This window comes from Varanus komodoensis, unplaced genomic scaffold (assembly GCF_004798865.1).
Source record: "Varanus komodoensis strain SLA01 unplaced genomic scaffold, ASM479886v1 scaffold96, whole genome shotgun sequence".
NCBI classification, from domain to species: domain Eukaryota; kingdom Metazoa; phylum Chordata; class Lepidosauria; order Squamata; family Varanidae; genus Varanus; species Varanus komodoensis.
In genome coordinates, this window is record NW_025336664.1 from 107,861 (window position 1) to 128,985 (window position 21,125).

Sequence of the window (21,125 nt, forward strand, 5' to 3'; positions counted from 1 at the left end):
TTGGACAGACATTCGCTCTTGGCTTAATCTCTCTGAACTGTTGGGACAATCATTGGAATAAAGGCAGAGGAGGGAAGAGAGAAAAATCAAATATACTGCCCAAGCTCCTGGGGGTTATGGTAGGACACTGTCAAACAAACAGACCAATTAGATTGCACTTGGAAGACAAAATAGGCACATGTTGAAACCATGGTGCAATTCTTTCCTGGTGGCTTACCCCTGTACGGCTGCTAGCCATTGTATTCTCTACCAACTGATGTTCCTGAGATGGTCCCCACAGGCAGTGCAATGTAGAGCAGAATTCCAATAATCAAGCCTCAACATGATAAAGGCCAGTGTTGAGGGCCAGTGTGTCCTAGTGGTTAAGGCCATGGGACTGGGGCTCAGATGATCTGGGTTCTAGTCCCCGCTCGGCCATGGAGCCAACTGGGTGACTTTGGGCCAGTCACAGGCTGTCAGCCCAACCTACCTCACAGGGTGGTGGTTGTTGTGGGGATAAGATGGAGGAGGAGGATAATGTCGTCAGCTGCCTTGAGCCCTTTGTAGGAAAAAGGCAGGATATAATAAAGGCATGAATAGTGGTCACCAAATCTGCAACGGACATCACCAGATGTTATATTCTACTGCTCACTGGGTGCTTTGGACTAGAGGTTCTAGCAATCAGTACATTACGCCCTCCAGTGTTTCTCTGCAACCTTGAACAGAATTGCTCTTAAAAACCAGATCAGTTCTTCATATATGGAAAATAATCTGCTTCTGCTTGCTCAGAAGAACACAGGGGGCCAAACTGACTAATAAGATCAGGCATCTGATGGCCAAGCCCAATCAGTTTCATTTAGTGAAAAATGGTGTGTGTTTCTTACATATTCAGAAGTAAGAATTCTTCAGTGCAGCAGTTCCCAAGTCAACACAATATTTTGGGAAGGGCTTGATTACTGTACGAAGATTGTTTGATATTTATCATCATATAATTAAAGAAAATCTATTGTAATTAAGGACCGTTCACTTTTGTGTAATACTTTGGGAGACTTTTTGCGGATGCATTTTGTTTGTTGTAACTAAATTGTCTTGCTTTGACTTTTCCACTTTTTGTTCAACCTGAGATTGAAATGGATTTAATGGGCATTGTTACCATTTGATGCCCGCACAATATTTAACACTGTGCTAATATTTTTATTGTGGCACAAAACTTAAGCCAGCAAGAACAAACTGATCCTTGTTGGTTGCATAAGCATTATCATTATTACATTGCATTTTATACCTTCCCATTTTCCCTCATTTTTCCATATGCTTCCGAATATGCTTTGGTGCAGTTCCAGTGTTACATGATCTCAGATTAAGTACACTTGTTGGATGACATAACTACACAAACAGCATCAGGTAGACCAAGGAACTCTCAATCAAAAACAACCCCAGGATAAAGTTGTGCAGAAGTTCCAATCAAGGTTGAAGTTAAGCCCCCACCCCCTGCAACTATGAATAACCCCGGGTGGACCATTACATCCAGTATCACAAAATAGACAGAATATGGTTCAACCACAACTTTGCCTAGAAAAGGCTGTTGGCAAAACTCAGTGACTGGGCAAGGGAGGCATTAGTTAGAGAAGGAACCCAGAAGCCAAGAGTAACTCTGAAAGAACTGGCTAAATCTGCAGCTGAGATGGCCCAACAATGGAGGCGATGCTTTAGAAAGCCGGGCTTTGGAGAACAGTGGTGAGAAGAAAGCCATTGCTGAAACAAACACATATCGAACTCTGTTGAGAATTTGTAAAAGGGCTTGTGGGAGCAAAGATGTGGGAAAAATCGGATTTTTGGCAGTGGTGCAAAACACTGTGACACAAAGCCACCAACACTCATGGGCCTGAGGGATCCCTGCAGTGAAGCGTGGTGGTGGCAACATCATGTTGTCAGGATGCTTTTCCTTAGCACGGACTCAGAAACTGATCAGGATTGTAGGCAAGGTGGATGGGACCAAATACAGGGCAATTCTACAGGAAAACCTGTTTTAGTCTGCAGGGGACCTGGGACCAGTGCAGAAGTTCATTTCAGAAACGAAAATGACCTTAACACACGGCCAAAGTACAACAGAGTGGTTTAGAATCAAGAACTTTAGAATGCCTTCGATGGCCCACTCAATCCAGTGGCACATCTGTGGCAAAACATGAAAGCTGCTGGTTCACTAACCATCTCCCTCCAACATGTCACAACTGGAGCAGCTTTTTCAGAAAGAATGGGCAAAGGCTGCAGGATTCAGATGCACAAAGCCGACAGAGACTTACCAAGGAGATCCACCACTGTAATTGCTGCCACAGAAGCTTCCATCAAGTATTGACAGTAGCGTGAATATATACAGTCAAGAGGTGTATGTTTTTGCTCTTAAGCTGTGTGCTACAACAAAAGTATTTTGCATCTTCACAGTGTTGAGTATCTTCTGCATATCAAGTAGTTCACAATGCCAACAAATCCATTTTAATTTCAGGTTGTAACACAATAAAGTATGCCAAAGGTGGGGTAAATGTTTCTGCAAGACACTGTATCTTATGCATTTGGGGAAAAAAAAAGCTTTGCTACCGTTCCATTAAAGCAAGTTGTACCCAATTCCTTCTGGCCTTTGAACCAATGTTACTGTAATCCCTAGTTTAAAGATGCATCTAATAATGACTAAGTGCAAGCATGTGGCTTTTTAAAAAAACCCCTACAGGATATAAGCAACTGAAGCTCACCTTTTAGTACAAGTTTTTATTATTTGTTTCTCGGTCAGTACATACAAATCAGGCATAGCTCCAAAGGAGTCTGAGATGAGGTTAGTTCACATGCGTGTTTTAAAAAACCAGTTTTGACAGTTTTGTTACAATGACAAGATTAAAAGCACAAAATCAGGGTTTTCCCCTCCTCATGCCTTATGTGGTAGTCAGTCACATATAAGATGAATGTACAAATTATGTTGCCGTACATGATATGTACAAGAAACTCTTGATAAAAGACACAGTGAGTCATTGCTGTCAAGTAATTAAAACCTCTGTGTGGCGTTGTATGCCTAGGGGGGCAACTTTCTACCCCTGCAGTTTTTAGCACTGTTGCCCCACGCGGTTGTTGTCAGATGCCATTGTGTACAGTGTGCGGCACCAATGCCACTGGCTCTGGCTGAGGCCAACCAGGAAGTTTCACTTGCTGTGCTCAGGGCTGAGGTTTTCTGGGTTCTTTGTGCTTGGGTGGGTTCCCGTGAGAGTGTGTACATATTGCTTTCGCTTCTGACAATGTCAAAGTACAAAAGGTTGAGCAACCCACAGGGAACTTCAACACAGCCTGAGCAAATGCAACCTCCCTGACTTTAAAAAAAATAAAAAAAAGGAGTTAGACTGCTTTTGGCAAAAGCTGAAATTAGATCCGTGAGAGAATGGCACAGCAGAACCTGTAGGTTAAAGAGCATTCAGCACCTGCATTTGGACCGATTTTGAACCCCTTCCCTTGATGCTTCTCCCTGCCTCCCAGCAGTCCCCACTGTGAGAGAGGGTGTCTCTCTTCCTCTCTCCAAACAGGAAGACAAGGGCAAAGGGGACCCCTCTAATATGGAGTGGCAAATCAGGATCTGTTTGTACAGACAGTGAAAATGGTGCTAGCAGCTGCTTCAGTGAGCAGCAGGTTTAGTTTACTGAACTTCTGTCACTGCAGGAGAAAGTGGACATCACTGAAGGGAAACTGTGCTAACAGGCTGTCAATAGGCACCTTCACTGGACCGCTCCGGAGCCACTGCTCCCAATTATATGTATCATCTTCAACCCAGTCCTATTTCCCTGTTATTTTTGTTCCCTTAACATAGTGAGAGAATAGAATGCTTGGAGTCAGACATTTTACCATACATGGAGAATGGAGTTAGGAGGACTGCCTTAGGAGGTTACTTGTTAATTTTGTTCTCATTTCTCCATTTAGGAAAAAAAAAATCAGTGCTAAAAACAACAAGTTGACCTGCAAAATATTCATACACACAGAAAACAATTCATACATACACATTAATAAAAATTCTGTAAAAAGATCAAAAACAAGATTATGTTCTTTGGATAGCCAATATAAAACACTGGAATAATAACAACAATAATAATAGCACACATAACAACAAAAATACGCAAAAGGATACTCCCTCCCACCCCATATGTTCCAAATAATACCTGAGGCCACTGCAGCAACATTTGCTGAATTTCTTGTTAATTTTAAGAGCAAGGAGAATACTGTGTGCGGATCTTGCATCATACCTCGCAAACGGGTGCTGTCATAAGCGGATGATGATAAAGAAGCATAGTGCCCAGCCAACCAGCCATAGGCTTGGTGCAGAGGCTTCTCCAGAGGAAAAATGACATTTACTTTAGTGGTTGATACTGCATTTGACTCAGAAATGAGGAGCATCTTCTGTGGTGACATGCACCCCACTGCCCTTTGATCAACGTACACCACACGTGTCTGTGTTTGGATTAACTTGTACAGTGTACTGGTCATATTATTTGCTCTAATAACATTAAAAGGAAGCCCAAACCACATCATCATCAATGATGGACAAGTGAGCTCCAAAGTCAGTGCAGGGGAAACGGAAAGGGGAGCTCCCAGTAAGCCTGTGCACACAGGTGTGCCAGCGCAAGCCCCTCATTCCACCTCCCCACAGCCCCCCAAAAAGGTCAGAGAAGACAATGCACTGGTGGCAGGAAGGAAGAGGAGATGGTGAGTCAGAGAGAAGACGTCGGAGTAATTAACTCTGTGGATGGAGGCACTGGGTACCATCCTGGGTGTGCAGGAGAGGAAGACTAAAGACTGCAAGAAAAAAGCTGCCAGCTGAGCACAAGGGTTAAGCCCCGGAAGACTATCCAGAGTGCCCGCAGGTCATCTTCTTCAGCTGACTCGCTCTCCGAGTGCCCTTCTCTGCCACTTCACCATGGAAGCAGCCCCATTTCCTGCAGTCCACGTGCCGTCCGTGTTGTCAGGTTCCGCTATAGCAACATGGTTTGTGGATTCTGCTCTACTAGCTGACTGCTAGGCCGGAAATTCGTGGCCGTGCTGTCGCCTGTGATCATCATTAACCGAAAGATAGGTGGCTCGCATACTTGGAGAATACTAGGAAGAGAAGAGGTGATGGGAGAGAAATTAGGGGAGAGACATTACACACTGCAGCTTCGACCACCAGCTTATTGACAGAGGGTGCTTCCAGGTGAAGGATTCCTAACCTCTCCTGTCAGAAGACCCTGTGCAGCTGTTCTGTCATTTTTCCTTACTGGTTTTTCTGTCATAAGAGAAAAAGCAATGGAAAAACGCAGGACGAACTGAGTTGAAGACACCATCGCCTGAATCCCCTGTAAACACTGTGACTGAGGCAGGACAAGGGTAGGATCAAATCTTCATCTGGAAGCACGGAAATACAAGATGACTCCAAAAATGCCTTCATAAAAGCCAACACAATATTAATAGCACAATTAAATCAGAACAACATTTTCACAAGGGTTGTTCGAACTTTTCCCTAGGCTTCATAGGCACAGAAAAAAAAGCAGAACAGCATTGGCCTTTAGCAGGGTGTGTGGGGAATGAAATGAGGTGACAACAGAAAGGCGTTTGGAAAAGGAAAGCTAGAATGATGGCAACACCTTTGGCAAGGTTAGTTGCGGGAAAGGAACACATGCACACAGCATTTGGCAAAAGAAGTGGGCTGGACAAGAGAACAGTCTGTCAGGGAGTGTTACCCTGTGGACAAACAAAAGAAAATTCATTTGTTTCACACATACCCATTTGTATTTGTTTTGGGTCACTAAGAGCTACTTGAGAAATTCAACTTTTTTTAAAAAAAGGTAGTACATTCCTTCCCTCAACCCTCCTCCAAATGATAAGAATCTTCCTTGAACTAAAAGTGTTCAACTTACATTTCCCCCTTTTAAATACAGACACTATTTACTGCTATGCCTCTCAAATTTAAAGGGAAGTTAGGAGGTATTAAAAAAAACCTATTATTTTAAAACTCGTGTTCTTTTCCTGAAAATGTAATCTTCTGTTTCCAAAGTAAAGGTCCCTACAAAGTCTCAGATGAAGAGGATGGAAAAAGGCTAAGATTCTTTATCTGTTTGCTGCTATTGCACTGTGGAAAGATTGGGAAATGCCAATGCATCATTAGAATCAAGGTCGTTTGAAACGTCCAAGCTAGCATGTTACAGTTTTAGCATGAACAGGAGGTTACCTGGGCATCCCAAGGCATATGAATTACAGGTAAATGTGGATTAGGTGTGGTTCATTACAGCATGGATGTGCTTGGGAATTCCTTATGTGTGATAACACTGTAAGATCTAGGCTTTTACCTCTTAGTTTAAACCAAGGGTAGGCTGACTAGTTTTCTTTCACTAATATCTCCATAGTCTAGGATGCGTGTTTCACTTAGGGACTCTTTTTAATAGCTAAGGCACAGCTAGACTGTCATCCTGCGTATTGTACACTCTTGCTTAAGAGAAGTACCAACTTTCAAGAACAGCCCAAGGTCCACTAAGTGCAAGATATTCTGCAAGAAATCCAGCAGTCAATAGGTGCCAGATGATTCAATGAAAACAGCCCAATGCACTGCCATCTGCCTGTTCATACATATACAATTAGAACCAATTCTAAGTTCATTCCCAGATGATGTGTTTTCACATAAAAAATATGCTATGGTTCTAAATCCACTGGGTGTGATCTTTGTATACTTCCAAGGTACTGCTTTTGCTGCAGGGATGTCAGTAATCAGTGGAGCAGAGTGAATTGAGCAATGAATGGTCCTGGATCAGAGAGACCCGAGTCCAAAGCATGCTCAGCTAGGAAGCAGCCTGGGTAATTCGTTTGTGGGCCAATAGCTCTATGTCTGCCCTACATCCCAGGGTTCTTGTGAAGATAAAGCAGAGTGGGGAAGAATCAGGATAGCTACTCTGAGCAATTTAGACAGAAATGTAGACAGTCAGTTAAGCAACCAACCATGTCTTTTGTTTCTGGGAAAGGTCATTTTTCTCTTTCCTAGTAGATCTTTTGCTATTGGGGACTGGATGAGGTTATTCCTGCAAATCTTATCCACATTTGCTTGAATCAGTCCCACTGAAAACTATGGGATTAAATCCTGAGTAGATATTTATAGGGTTGTATAGAAGTGATACAGGCAAATAGCTGCTATCTAGGCAAGGTGTCATTAGCAACTTCTTCCTCTTCTCATACCTGTTACATTTCTGCAAAAATGCATTTCTGAATAATTCAAATAAGAATGAAAAAGTATTCAGTAGGCAAATGTTCTTAGCCCAACTCTACAGTTTTTGTTTGGAGTTTGGCTGCTGTTGTTTCCTTTTTAAAAGGCTGCATAGCTCCCCATTTCCTGCTATCCAGTTCACAAACACAGACTTAAGCATCTTTTTAGACAAACCTATTCACTCTGTACTACTTCATCCCCTCAGGAACGTTTAGGAAACCTCTAAGGAACTGGAAATTGTATTTACTGTTCATTTTCTGCCTTGGTAAAGCCAGTTCCAGAATGCTCAGCTCAGAAAAGAGAGTGTAAGAAAAAAGGAGAGGCAAATAGAATGGCCCTTCTGCCTTCTAGAATGGCCCTTCCCCATTACGTAGGCTCGGGGAAGAGATGTGATTTCAGACTAGTGGTGCTACTGGAAGTACAACATTAAGGAAGAGTTGTGTGTGTGTGTGTGCGTGTGCGCGCACACGTGCAAAAGAAAATAGTATCTTCCAAGTCACAGTATTAAGGAAAATTATTCACAGTCTATTTTTGTGGAACTCAAAAAAGCTTGAAAGCCTTTCCTTGGGGATATTTAAATCCTATTTAAATTGGACTGTTCAGTATATGGTGGGAGGGGTTTGAATTAATTTGGGTGCATTTAGTTCCATCATAATCCTGGAGCTTTTGCAATTGCAAACTCTGCAACAAGGAGATTAAAACCTCCCAAGCTGGCATAGTGCAAACCATTAAACACCTGATTTAAAAATAGCTCCTACAAGAGATGGAGCAATTGTCACTAAGACTTAAAGATGAGAGAGTGGCAGCTTGTAATTCGAATTTCACCTGTCCTGTTCTTCCTGATTTATTATCCAGCAGACATCCTCTCTACTGAGTGGCAATGTCTACATTTCTGTGGTTTGCATTGTGCAGCTTTGTCTGTCTCTGCAAGAATCAGAAGACCCTCAGATATTTTTTCTTTAAGGCAAGGCCATATCTGTACTTGAGTATTCACACCAGTACAATGTACATCTAATTTGCATATAGGGTGCACCAGCAGTATGAATCTGTCTCCAGTGCTGATGAAACCAGCTGTTACATTACCATGCAGAATTCAAATGCACACTCAGGCCAGCTTCAGATGTGACACTTGAGCAAAGCACTTGTACTCCTTGTTCCCTTTCTATCTCCCTTTCGTCCAAAATAAAATTTATGACCTGCTCTGGCCTGTCAGACATGCATACTGCCTCTGCAATGAAAGGCTCTGCCTCTCTGAGGCATGGCAAATGGCCAAAGGTCTACTGCAGATGGAAAAACAGTACGAGGGGAGGCACTGGGGCTTTCTATTTCCTCTGCATCAGTGTCACATTTAAAGCTGCTCTTAGTCTAGTCATTCTCAGAAGGTAGTGATGTATTTTATTTATTACACCTCAAGTCAGAGGACGCATTTCCCAATTATTTTCCTACCCTTCTTAATCCATTTAAGGCTGGGGGCATGACCACTTCGGGGCTTACTTGAAATCCATATTGGTATTTTTTGGTGATTGCCTATTTATTAAGCGGTTAGTGAAATGTACCTGAGGATTTTAATCAACTGAGTTAATAAATAAAAGACTGCAGTGATAACATTGCTGCTTGAGCACCTCCATCATAGGTCCAGCTCTGAATGTAGCTTGTTTGCTTCTAAATAAATAAGTAAATAAGTAAAAATAAAAAAAATGGGTTGTATTCCAGGTCTTCAAACTAAACTCCAAAAGACCCCTAGTAAAAAGATGGCACATGATACATGGTGTTATTGTCACGAACCCCTCAGTGCGTAACTTTTTACTATTTGGGGGAGTTATTCAAATGGGCATTTTATAGTGAAGTTATACATTATACACATTCCTCTTACTACAACATCTCCATTTGAATAACTGATTAGATAGCCATATATTCCTGTTAACAGAACAGCAGATGAACGAAGTACAAAAGCAGCTGTCTGGCATCCTAGAGTTCCTTTTGCAAAGGGACATGCTTGTTTACTGTACTTCCTGATCTTTGTTTTTTCACTTACTCCCAATGGAGCTCTTTAATCTTCTAGAAGAGTGGACACTGCCCACACACTGCCATAAACACCAACGTATTTACACTGGCATAGATGTTTGTGGGCTAGAGATCACCTCAACACGAGCAATGATCCTCCCTTGGTTGGATGGTAGTGTTGAGATGTTATTAGAAAGCAAAGCTATTGGTCCTCATCCCAGCCGTGCAAGAAATAGATGAGTCAGACAGGCAGAGCACAAGCGTAAATGAAATCTAGCCAAAAGGATAAAAGATGCAAAGTGCATCTGATCCAGTCCTAAAGGGTGATGGGTAATGTACATAAGCACCTAGAGTGTCAGGGGGCTACCCGTGGCCAAGAGGCAGCCCTTGGTCACTGTCCATGTGGCCTGGAACCCCCAACCACTTTTCCCCATAGCACAGCTGATCTGGATCACGTGAGTGGCAAGGAAAAGACATCTGCTCTGATGCTGCTAAAAACAATTGAACATCTTGATCAGGATTGCTGGGTGGATAGCATTTAATTCTTCCTTACCCCAATCTGGACACTGTGGTGGTCTTGATTAGAACTGTGATGAGCAGGCAGGGTTTGAATGGGATTGCTGGGGGTGAGGGAGCTTGTGGCCTTCAGGAACACAAAGACTTACATCCTTGACCCAGAGAGACACTGACTTCCTATAGTCAGCTTGCTTACCGCTCCCAATCCCAACTGAGCCCAAATCTGATTAGCATCGAACCTCCAACTCAGAGGGTCTCTCTTTGACTCTTCAAACATTTAAGTGGTTGGGAGAGGATCACACCCATTTGGATTAGAATGTTTACCCTTGGTGGCTCTAAATCTTCCGTAAGGGGCATTGGAGTCGAGCGCCGTGGCTCTCGCGTGCACTCCTGAGCCTTCTGCATGTGGCCTCACTGTACAGTAGCATCCTTCCCTGCCCACTTTTGCCTGCATCCATGTATGCAGTGTGTCTGCCAACTGAGGGAAACACTTCCTGCATCTGGCACAGCGGGCGCTTTCCATGCAAGTTTATCTGTTTGTCTTTAATTTTCCACAAGACTCTTTATCGCTCTTGTTGCAATAAGGCTCCCCCTTGGGATTCATTTACATAGCACAGAGGGAAATCCCCAGTTGGGTAAACTCAAATGAAACAGGTGGCTTTTAGATTTCCTCACAACAAATTCTTAGGGCTTTCCTCTGACCGACTACTTAAAGCAGAATTGGCTGAAAAGTGTCTTTTTAAAAAATTCTATTCATATCACAGGTTCTCAGCATGATGAAGGTTAGGATCATTTGGCCTGCAGACTATTTTTTTAAGAAATAATTAAAAGTACCCTACACAAAATATACGCAGTAGGCCCCAACAATGAGTCATCTCATGGGAGAAATCTTAACTGCCCCAAGTTCTGGGGGGAAAGCTTTGCTTTTATCACAGTTCCGTGCTGGGCAAAGCTGTGAAAGACCACAAGTCTCACCTGGTGCAATCAACTAAGCCTAAAGACACCTTGTAATAGAGGCCTGGCATTTCTAAAAGTCCAGACTGCAAATATTCTATCCTTTATTAGGATGGGTGGAATTCACAACACAGGGAAATATATGATGAAAAGTCATCAGGAGGGTGGTGGAGGAAGCCCCAAAACAAACTCTAGTCCCAAACCATGAAAAGCTACAACAAACAAAATGAATAAGTGACTTACTCTTGAAGGACAACATAGCTCCAAAACAGTTGATGCAAAAACAAAGCAAATGTTAGCAGGCAATATGTATTTTAAAGAAACATTATGCCAAACTTAAGAGAGCACTTTTGCTTATAGTGAAATAAGAAAAACTTGAAAGAGTTATTGAAAAAAGCAAGTGAAAAATATACACTCATCTTCTTCTAGAGGCTTAGAACATAAAACCCTTTTCTTAGAAGGAAGACAATTAAATAAAATGCATACAGCAGAAGTAAAAAACATGGCACTGTGTGACATGGTTAAACAGGGGGTGAGGGAAGACAATGCAAACCACAGACATCAGCAAGCAACATCTGCCAATGTTTGCAAGACAGTCACACAGAACAGTCTGCAGATATGACAACCGGGCTTAAATACCTATGTCATAACATGAAACTGCTCTTTACTCTATTGCAACAAAGCTGCCCACAGCTGGCACTGCAAGGATTTTGTCTCAGTGGCGTGTTCCCTCCACTGTTGCCTCTGGGTGTTGCAGCTCAACAGCTATGGGAACTTGAGATGCCAGCCTCGGGAAAGGCAGGACCTCCTGCGGCAGTTTTCACCTTCCAGCAGGTATGAACCCCTGGGTTCAGGACTGTCATTTTCTGACAGGCCTGCATTCCGAGAGGAGAAAAAAATACTGCTCTTTTCCTCATCTCTAACATCAGAAACAAAACTATTTTGTCTTTTTACAAAAGCAGGAGGCTTTCTAGTCCCAATTGTTGTTAAAAATGTGTTTGTCTATATAGAGGGTGTGTTAGTAAAAGCAGAGGGAATACAGGGTCTCTTATAAAAATGATTTGGCCTCCGACGCCCACCGTACCGTGGGGGGAGGCGATCCTCTTCCAATCAGTGGGACGTTTTCATAGCGTGGGTTCCCACCAAAGAGCACAGCTTGGTTCCTGCAGGTAGAGAGGAGTAAGATCAGGAGGACAGTCTATTAAAATTAATGCTGTTGTGAGACTTTGGCTTGGGAATATCCCTGTTACTTTCTTGCTGAAGCAGCCAACTCCCATTGCGGCACGGGTGCAGGGAAGGAAGACGGGAAATAAGAGATGCTCACTCTGTGATTTGGCTGCTTGAGAAGAACAGTGTCAAACCTGTTACTCTTTCCATCAGAAATAATGCGGCCCATTGAAGAATACTGTTGGTCTATGCAGGGTGGCTGACTGTCAGCTGCCATCTGTTGAGGCAGCCACTGCAAGATTGTCAGCAGAGCAACGAAAATCTTGCCCCCTGCTTTGCCCAGTGGTGCTCTGAGGAAGGGGGAGGGAGGAGAGCAGACGGTCATGTGCCCACACTTCACTCATCTCTCGTTGGCTTGGCCCTTGTCCCTGTAACCCTCAGAGGAGAAGGCAGTCACACCTGCACCAGCTCCTCCAGTTCCTCACGCACCTCTTCCCTCTGGGAGTGCTGCTGGTGGCTGGCGGGCAGGCTGACAAGGGCTGTGGGACGAGAGAGAGGGGGCAAGGGGCACGCATGCTCCTCTCTTCCCTCCCCTCGCACAACGCATGGAGGGATTCTTGGTGGCTTGCTAGAAGTCCGCCAGCTACAGACAAATCAGCTGCAATCAACATCTTACCCCTGCCTGGGCTAGTGATTCTCAAACATTAACCTGACAGGCCTTTCAAAGGGGAAGGGGTGGTGGAAGAGAAAGGATGATGGTCCTATGTGCACCTTCGGATGACTTCTCTGAAGCCACTCAGTGGAAGACTGGCAGCTCAGAAAGCAGCACTCAGATGTTGTACCACGTGGAAGCTATGCAGTGTGGCACACTCCTTTCATGCCCCTAGTGGAATCAACTTGCCTAAAAATCTCCCCCATTCGTCAAAAGCTTTTTGCACATGGTCACATAGTCTTAGGCAGCACCTTCTATACAAGGACTTACTGTAGCATGTCAGAAACAGTGCATCTGAATCCATTTCCACCTGTCCCTGATCTGGAAGAGGAAGACTAAGGAGTGCTTCTGAAGTTACAGTTGGGGGGAAAAAACCATGCAGCAAAGCATATCTCATTTTTTTCACTTCTAAGAGCACACAATGAGAAACATTTTGAGCACAACACTTTCAAAACTGGCACATGCTTTAAAGAAAAGCAAAAATTTGAGTCATTAAAGATTCTAATCCTACAGTTTCACTTAGTGATCTTTCTAAAGATGAAGCATCTTCATTTCCAGTCACACTGCTTGCCATGGCAAGGGTGCTGCCACCACCTGGCAAGCCATTAATTAGCTCCAGCCTGTCTCCAATCTTGGACCTGCACAGGTGGGCAGGGACCCTCCGGGCAGTTCTGCAATGATGCCCTCTCACCTCCAAGGCAGGGTGGCAGGGCCAGGACTAGTCATTCACCTGCTCCTCGGTGGAGATGCCTTCAATGCTGTGCCCCTGCAGCAACCCAAAGGGTAAATTCCTACCTTCCCGCTCACGCAGCCAGGACTCTTCGGTTTTACGGTATCATCAAGCATAAACATACACTGTATCCCTACAAGATTTGTTTTAAAAAGCTTCCGGCCAGAATAATCAGGCATTAAGGCAAATGCAGGTAAGAGATACTCTTCAGTCATCTGGGAATTCAGACCCTCTTCTAGAACTCCCCACACATCTATTCCAGCAGGAATCCCACCCACCTGCCAATAGCTAAGGCAAACCATGATTAGAGCCACCTGATCAAAGACTGTCAGCAGTGGACTCTGCTGCTGATAAATCTGAAGTCCACAGGACGTGCTACACAAGGGACGTGTGACTGCTGCCAACCTACACCTCCACTCCTGGTACCGTACAGCTAAAGGAAAAGTAGCGGAATCCAAAAGTAGCGAAATCTTACCCAAAGTCTCCCCTCCCCAGTCCCTCTTCACTGGCTGCTGCCTTCTGGGGGAAGAGGAACCGTGCCATGACTGGTCATCTGTCATGGGATCCTTCAAGGGATGCCTGAAAAGCTTGGCACTAGCCACACATGCCTTCCAATGGAGGGGTGAGCAATGTGGTCACCACAGGCACCGGTGTAGCCTGACGCTTTCCTGGCAGCCCCCAAGGTACCCTACCCATCCTACTGAAAAACAAAAGCAGTCAACTCTTTTTCTTCTCAGCTGTGGGTACAGGGAAATGATTGAGAGCACTGGGGCTCAGGCCCCACCTCTGCCTTGCACTCAGTCTTTTGGGGGCCGCCATTTGTCCTTTGTGCCCATCCATACATCTCATGGCAGCCACCTGCAAGTGGGGCACAGGACACATTCTCAAATAGCCAAATGTGTCCACAGATCCAGAAGGGCTGTCTACCCTGCTCTGAGGTGTAGAAGTGAGGACTTAAGCCCCTTCCTTTACTTCCCTTTACCTGCTGTCCTTCCAATCCCCTGGGAACCAGCACCCTGGCAAACCAATCAAACACATGGGCCTGGAGGAGCTGAGTGGACAAGACTTCCCTCACCACGTTGCAGCCTGATGGAAACGTGTCAAAACAGAAAAGGCACATGCTTCTCATTCCCTAGAAAATGAATTGCCAAATATATGAAGGTGGACAATGTCTTTTCAGTAAAAGAGGACGCCAATTTAGATGTTAAAAAGGACAGAAAAAAAGCACAAAACAAAAAAAAAAAAAATCAAATGTTTGCAATACACTAGTCAACAACATCTGGTCTAGAAAGCAGTATCCCTTCATCCATTTTATCCCTCATAGAAACAATTCTTTTTCACACCTCGTTTAGCTTATCAGCATTTCAAGGACAGCATCCACAGGCTTTCCTTTTGTGAGAAAGGCTGCCAAAAGCACCTCTTGTAAGAAAGTTTTGCAACATTTACTTTGTTCCTGTTATTTTTTTTTTTTTTAAATGAAGGCCATTTCCAGTTCTCCACTCTTTCAGATCCCAAGCAGGATCAACACCCGCCCGCCCTACATATCTGAGCCTATCAGGGTCACTGGGTTGCCAGTTATTGAGTGGGGAGGATGGAGAGACGTCGTGATTCTCAAAGAGGGATGGAGCGATGGAAGCAAGTATGGAAGGCAGCATGAGACCCAGCAGGAGGAGGTGGTCCAGTTTACAGGGAACTAACGGAGGGAGGTGCACCTGGGCACCCCAGGCACCCAAGGAGCTTAAGAGAATCTCCACAGTGGTCTTGGGCGCCCCACAGAACTGGATGTGGGTGCAAGTGCTGCTGCTGCCATCCCCGGCATCTTGTACTTACATGTACTCAGACACAGGAGCATTGGAGATGGTCTGCGAGGGAGGCTGGAGACTCGTCTGACTGCCCAGGCTGCTACTGTAGCTGCAGAAACTACGAAGCTGTCCACGGTTGGGGTTGTGGGCGGCAATGCGGCGGGCCTGGGGATTGAAGGGGTCTTCCTCATCTATGTCGTCGTAATCCTGGTCTCTGGGGAGAAGGGAACTCAGTCCAACAACGTGGGTCTGGGACGCCCACCCCACCTGGCCATGCCCAGCAGAAGGTCACGCGGTGCCAAGACAAATGTTTCATCTTGGTGCTAGGAAAGAGTTAGCTACACTGGATACACTGGTGAAATAAGGAGACAGGACACAGGTTTGGGGAAAAGGGGAAGGATTTGGTATTTCAGAGGGTGCTGCATTCCCTTTTTTTGTGAGGTCTCTCATGTATGCCTCAGAAATGACCAGAAAGGAAAGAGCCATCTCTGAAAAAGGGAGTTTCTCTGCTCTTGTTCCACAGCAGGAAACCCAAGACCCCACGTTACCATGGAAACCCAACCACAAGGCCTGGTTTGTGCGTGGAGCAGGAACACAGAGAAGCCTACAAATATCACCGTGCTCCCTTCACCATTTAAAAAAAAATACTGGAAGTAGGACACGAAGCTTGCAAGTTGCAGAAATTGACACTTCAAGCAGTAAGAATACCTGGGAGGGGGTATGTAAGAGATGATGGCGGGGGGGTGTGTGTGGAAATCTTGCTGGGCTGCTGCCCTCCCACATACATGCCTGCCCGCCTCCTCTTACTGCTCTTCCTCATCCCCCTTCCACCACCCCGCCCCCAGTCCAGCAATTGATGGACAACTGCAGGGACCTACGCGAGGCTGCAGCTCAGTAACAGACTGAGAAGCCCTGCAAGTCGCCTCCAGAAGGACATGAGGGAACATCACGGTTTCTTCGAAAGTGCAGCAGGGCACGACGCCTTTCTGCTCTTTAAGAAAAGGAGGCAGTGGAAGCTGAGTTTTTGTGTAGCTGAGAATATGAACTTTTGTATTTATGCTGTTTCCCATTAGAAAAATTCTGGGAGGTGTTCACGCATCAGGGATGGGGTTGCTGCACCAGATTCTTATCAAGTTGAAAATCTTGAGGAACATTACCAGGTAACTTTAAGTCAGGCTAGCTGGACTAGGCTGCTAGTCTAACTAGAAAATCTGGGACTGTTCTGCAGGCTCTTTCACGGAAATCCTTCATCTGCAAAGTTCTAGCATGTGCTGTGGTAGGATGAAGAGATCTAGAACCCACGATTCTGGTTACTGTTTCAGAGGAACCAGAATACAGAGACATGCAATGCCAATGGCTCGTGCGCTTTCCCCCATTTTTTAAACCCTCCGTAATTAGCAAGGCTACTTGCTCCAGTGTGTGGAAATTCCTGGAAAACTAGCTCATTTTACCTGTGGGCTAAGTGCCTCCAGGCACGCGGCACAGCACAGATGATGGTGGAGAAGGACACAGCAGCCAAGAGAGAGAAGAGAATGAGGTAGAGCAACCCTTCCACACCATCGTAGCAGATCCCGATCAAGGCATCCAGGTAATCCTTTAGCAGGCGGAAGGGAAACACAGAGAGCAGGGGAAGTGCCAACAGGTAGCAATCACCCACGCCCCCAAAGCGCGCAGTGCCTTAGGCTGCTTACTTTGTGCAGACCCCTGCAGTCCAACATGGCAGTTAGCTGGTGGAGGCTGGTCTCGGAGTAGTTCAGTAGCTGCTGTATGCCAAGCAGATCTTTCTGCAGCGAAGGGGAAGCAGTGATGGAAGTGGGGTATTCACAGTGAAGAAAGGAAGTGACTACATTTCCAATAGTATGGCCTAGCAGACATCCTGGAATCGATACATTCCCCAAATACAACCAGAAATAGAGACAAAACTAGACTGTGTAGCTCAGTCCAGTTCTGCAAACTCCTATGAAGTAGCCGGGACTCTTCTGCTTGGGCTGAGGTTTGCTACTAGCATCTCTTAAGTCCAACATTTCCCGACCTGGTGGCCTTCAGAGGTGTTGGACTACAGCTCCTAGAATTCCCCATCCATCATGCTTCCATAGCTCTATTTGGGCATTATCCCTTTGGGCATTATGCAATCAATGACTGCATGAGCTACAGAAAGGGGCTGTCTTTGCTGTCCCAGCATGGTGGGGGGGGGGGCACATATGCCGAAGGGACCCTGCTCCACACACATGGGCCACCCCTTGATTTAGCACCACATCTACACAGGGTTCCATACTGCAGAGCAGCCTATGCTGGCCTGAGCTCCAGCTATGAGTCCGGAAATGTGCTCTACGGTTGTTCCAAAACATGAGGGATCATGACTCATGATGTTGGAAAAATCTGCAATGGACTTGAATGTGTTTGAATTTCTAAGGATCCGACCTAAAGATTCTGCAGCAAGCCACCTTTCCTGACTCTGCAGACTGATAGTTTTGTGCAAATTTAGTCACAGAAAAATATGAAAAACAGAAAGCCACTGATCAGAATGTACATTTCTCCCATAGGCTGCAGGATGAAAATACACATTATAGGGAGATATACACACACTGGGAGTGCAAATTTGTGCTAATGTGTATGAACACATTTCTGCAAAATTGAATTCCATCAATAAGCAAACAACAGAACAAAAGGCGCCTGATAAGCTGCAAAATACAGGCAGAACAGAAATTACATCTATACATCCCTGGGCATAACCAGGTTAACTGCAAGCTGGTTTGTCCTATAAAACTCCTTCCTCTGTGTCCTGAAAAATGGTTTCCTGTTGCTATGGCAACTTGCCTAATTTCTTCTCAAAGCCCTTTTGCCACATCACATAGCACCCATCACCTTGATGGTTCATTCCTTTTGTTGTTTGCTATACAAGCAGCCTGATTACAAGAGAACCCAACATAACTCTATACTGAATATACGTCATTTCCCATACTGCCAACCCAGGCTTTGCTCAGTTTTGAAAGCAGACAATGCAAATGTCCTTAAACCACCATGTCTAAACATACACAATGTATACAATACAGAAGCCTCCATAGTAAGATCACTGTACTCTTCTTCCATAGGAGTACACAATGTTGTGCTGTTACCTCCGCTGTGGGGAAAAGGGGCACAGCAAACTGCATGAGGCCCTGGATCTGGATCTGCATGGTTGTGAGGGAGCGCTGGTAGATGGTCAGGGCCTGCAAGCAAGGGATAAGGAATGTAACACATCAGCTCTTTTTTTAATTTGCAGGGCTTTGGATCCCAGATCAGGGGGATCTCGACTATCTTGCATTAAGCAGACAGATATTAGCCCCTTCCAAATTCTTGGAACCAACACCCTGCTTACTTTCACAGTAACATGTCAGAACACCGGACACCCCTTTCCCTATGTGCAAACTGTTCTAAAAAAGGACTCTCTCAAATCCATTTCATGGTTTATTCTGAGTGAAGGGATCTTTCCACAGAGAGGTCTAGAATGCTGTGACATACAGAGGTTTAGAGAAGGCACAGTCACATTGGTTTCCCAAGGTAGCACTGCAGATAGATTTTGCAAGGAATTGTCAAGGCCAGACCAGAAAGTTCCCTTTTTTAGACAGACATCACTAAAAGAAACAGTGCTCACAAACCCTCCCTACCCACTAACAGAACCTATCATCTAATGCCAAGCTCATTTACAGAATGAAAATATTCCTTCCTTTCCCCACCCCAAGTGTGCTGGAGACAGAGCCCCAGTGTATGCACTCAGACAGGTACCTTACCTGTTGGAAGGGGTTGGTCAGACTTTGGCTGCAGTACAAATAGTACTGGACGATCTCTGCAAAGCGAAGTACAAAGGGGAGAGAGCCAGAGGTTACTGTGTGACACCTACAGTAGTCCAACGCAATCTTAGCAGGTCCTAATTCAAACTGGGACTGCATCGTGTTGGATGCAACAATGCTGGGGCCAGACAACGTTGTACAGAGTACCTCTGCCCAGGACCGTCGAAGGCGAGAATGTGCAAGAAGGCCAAGGATATAAGATGAGTCCTTCTGGATCAGACCCAGGGTCCCTTTAGTCCAGCACGCTGTTTGCACAGTGCCCAACCGTCTGCCGGTGGGAAACCTAAAAGTAGGACACGAGTGCAACAGCACTACCCCCACCCCACATTCCCTAGCAACTGGGGTACAAAGGCAGTCTGCCTCTAACATTGGAGGCAGCATATTTAGCCATCAGGACTGGAAGGCACTGATGTCGTTCATCTAAGAATTATGCCAAACTCAAGACCGGAATGAGAAGGGAAGCAAAGGCAGAGTGTTTTCATTCCAGGGGCCACAGAGGAGAGAATGTGGTGTGAAAGAACGTGGCTTTGCAAGAATGGTGCATTAACAGTGCAAATTTCATGTCGTACTCACAAACATGTCTCTAAAATTCCTGCCTGCTCCTTATGGCTAATGCAAAGGACATTCACAGAGAATGACTGGCAAATGGGGCAGAGGGGGATTAATCTCCCCAATTCCACCTTAACCCTTCCTGCATCCACTGATTCACCCCCAACAAGTACCCTTTCCAAACAAGTAGTTCTGCCTTAAGAGAAGGAAAGTGAAATCCGAACTCTCAGTTTCAGAAAAATACAAAGATTTGGAGTCTTTGGCAAATACTGACAGAAGGGAACTCTGGCCACAATTTCAGATAGCCAGGAGTGATCTATGCCCCATGTACTCTCCTTATTCCACTACATAATGCGCCATCATTTCATCTCTCCTTCCTCATCACTAAGCCTTGAACCAAAATATTTGAAGTTAGTCAAAATTCATCTCAACATGGTAATCAAAGTTTAGGGTTATGCAAAATGGTCCAATCTGTATAATTTATAATCTGCATACAACCTGGCTTTTCTCGGAGGAGAATGTGCTGGGGATGCCTAAACCCCTGTGAGGGGAATGATGCATTAAGAATCTCAAGGGGAAAGGCTGCATCTTTGAATTTGTGCTACCCAAGGAGTAGCACAGAAGCTAGTCAAGCACAACTGACCACAATGCTTATCAGTAGCTGAGAGGCCATTAGGGAGGTTTCAACAATTCTCTTCACTTCCCCATTTATCAGCTGCAAAAATGAAATGGGTAGCAGAGGATAGGGGATTAGCTGGGGAGTGGGCTGAAAAAGCATCCTTCTTAACAAAGTTGAAAGTTCGTTTGTTCATTCATTCACTCAAGCTTTTGTATCCTGCCCTTTACAGTGTCTCAGGGCAGTGAAACCAAATGCAACTGCTGGTACAAGCACAAGCGCAACAGTGGGCACTCCTGCCATGGCAATCAATGCCTGTTCTCTCTCCATCAAAATCTGCCCAGGAGCTCATCTGCATACATTAGGTTTAGAGAAGGAATACCCACGTGGGTTATGAAGACTTTTCCATGCCTGCTGGTCTCCAGCTGTTGTGGACTATAATTCCCACTATCTAAGCTGGCTGGGGCTGATGGGAGTTAAAGAGCCCAAATGGGCACCAGGTTAGGGAAGGCTATGCCAGGGCCCCCCTTGAAGAGCAATCACTACTTATGCAGTGCAGTGACAGGGGCTACAAACTGCAGTTTCTCTAGCTAAATCTCGCCAAGGCAGGGCTTGCCTGCACAACACAAGTGGTGCCAAAATATATGGTCTTACCTGCACTGAGGTCCCCCTTCGTTATATTCAAGATGAATTTATCTGGGGCCATGCAGAAGTCACTGGTACCCTGTGAGAATCAGAATTTTCAAAGAAGAGCAACCAGGGTGACCAGAACAAGGGCTGCAAGAGGTCCCACACCCAAGGCTTAGAAACTGGCTTTAGCATGAATGCAAAACCTGCACTGGTAGAACTGGCATCCAACTGTAAAATCTTGAGGCTTCCTGCGAAGGTGGATTTAAATATTACTCCAGCCTTATTCCTGAATGAACAACACCCATACAATTCTGCTTTGGATTTTATGAATGAAAGCTCCTGCAGCCCAAACCAAACTTTTTGGGGTGGTGGATGCAAGCTGAA

The 21,125-nt window shown here is 45.1% G+C and overlaps 1 protein-coding gene across 4 annotated transcripts in view; it reads right to left on the bottom strand.

The window, feature by feature from the left end:
• Window positions 1-2,719: 2,719 nt before the first annotated feature.
• Window positions 2,720-21,125, bottom strand: part of TTYH2 (tweety family member 2) — a 77,366-nt gene continuing 58,960 nt past the window's right edge. The window contains exons 7-14 of one of the 4 annotated variants that reach the window (XM_044418983.1): window positions 20,766-20,835; window positions 18,887-18,942; window positions 18,233-18,325; window positions 16,808-16,900; window positions 16,568-16,710; window positions 15,145-15,330; window positions 11,790-11,868; window positions 2,720-5,100 (exon numbers count right to left, since the gene is read on the bottom strand). In XM_044418983.1, coding sequence (XP_044274918.1) covers window positions 5,020-5,100; window positions 11,790-11,868; window positions 15,145-15,330; window positions 16,568-16,710; window positions 16,808-16,900; window positions 18,233-18,325; window positions 18,887-18,942; window positions 20,766-20,835 — 801 coding nt within the window. In that variant the 3' untranslated portion in view covers window positions 2,720-5,019. Of the gene's footprint in view, window positions 5,101-11,789; window positions 12,993-15,144; window positions 15,469-16,567; window positions 16,711-16,807; window positions 16,901-18,232; window positions 18,326-18,886; window positions 18,943-20,765; window positions 20,836-21,125 lie in introns of those variants that run through there. The other 3 variants (XR_006413631.1, XM_044418985.1, XM_044418984.1) reach the window with 3 other exon arrangements.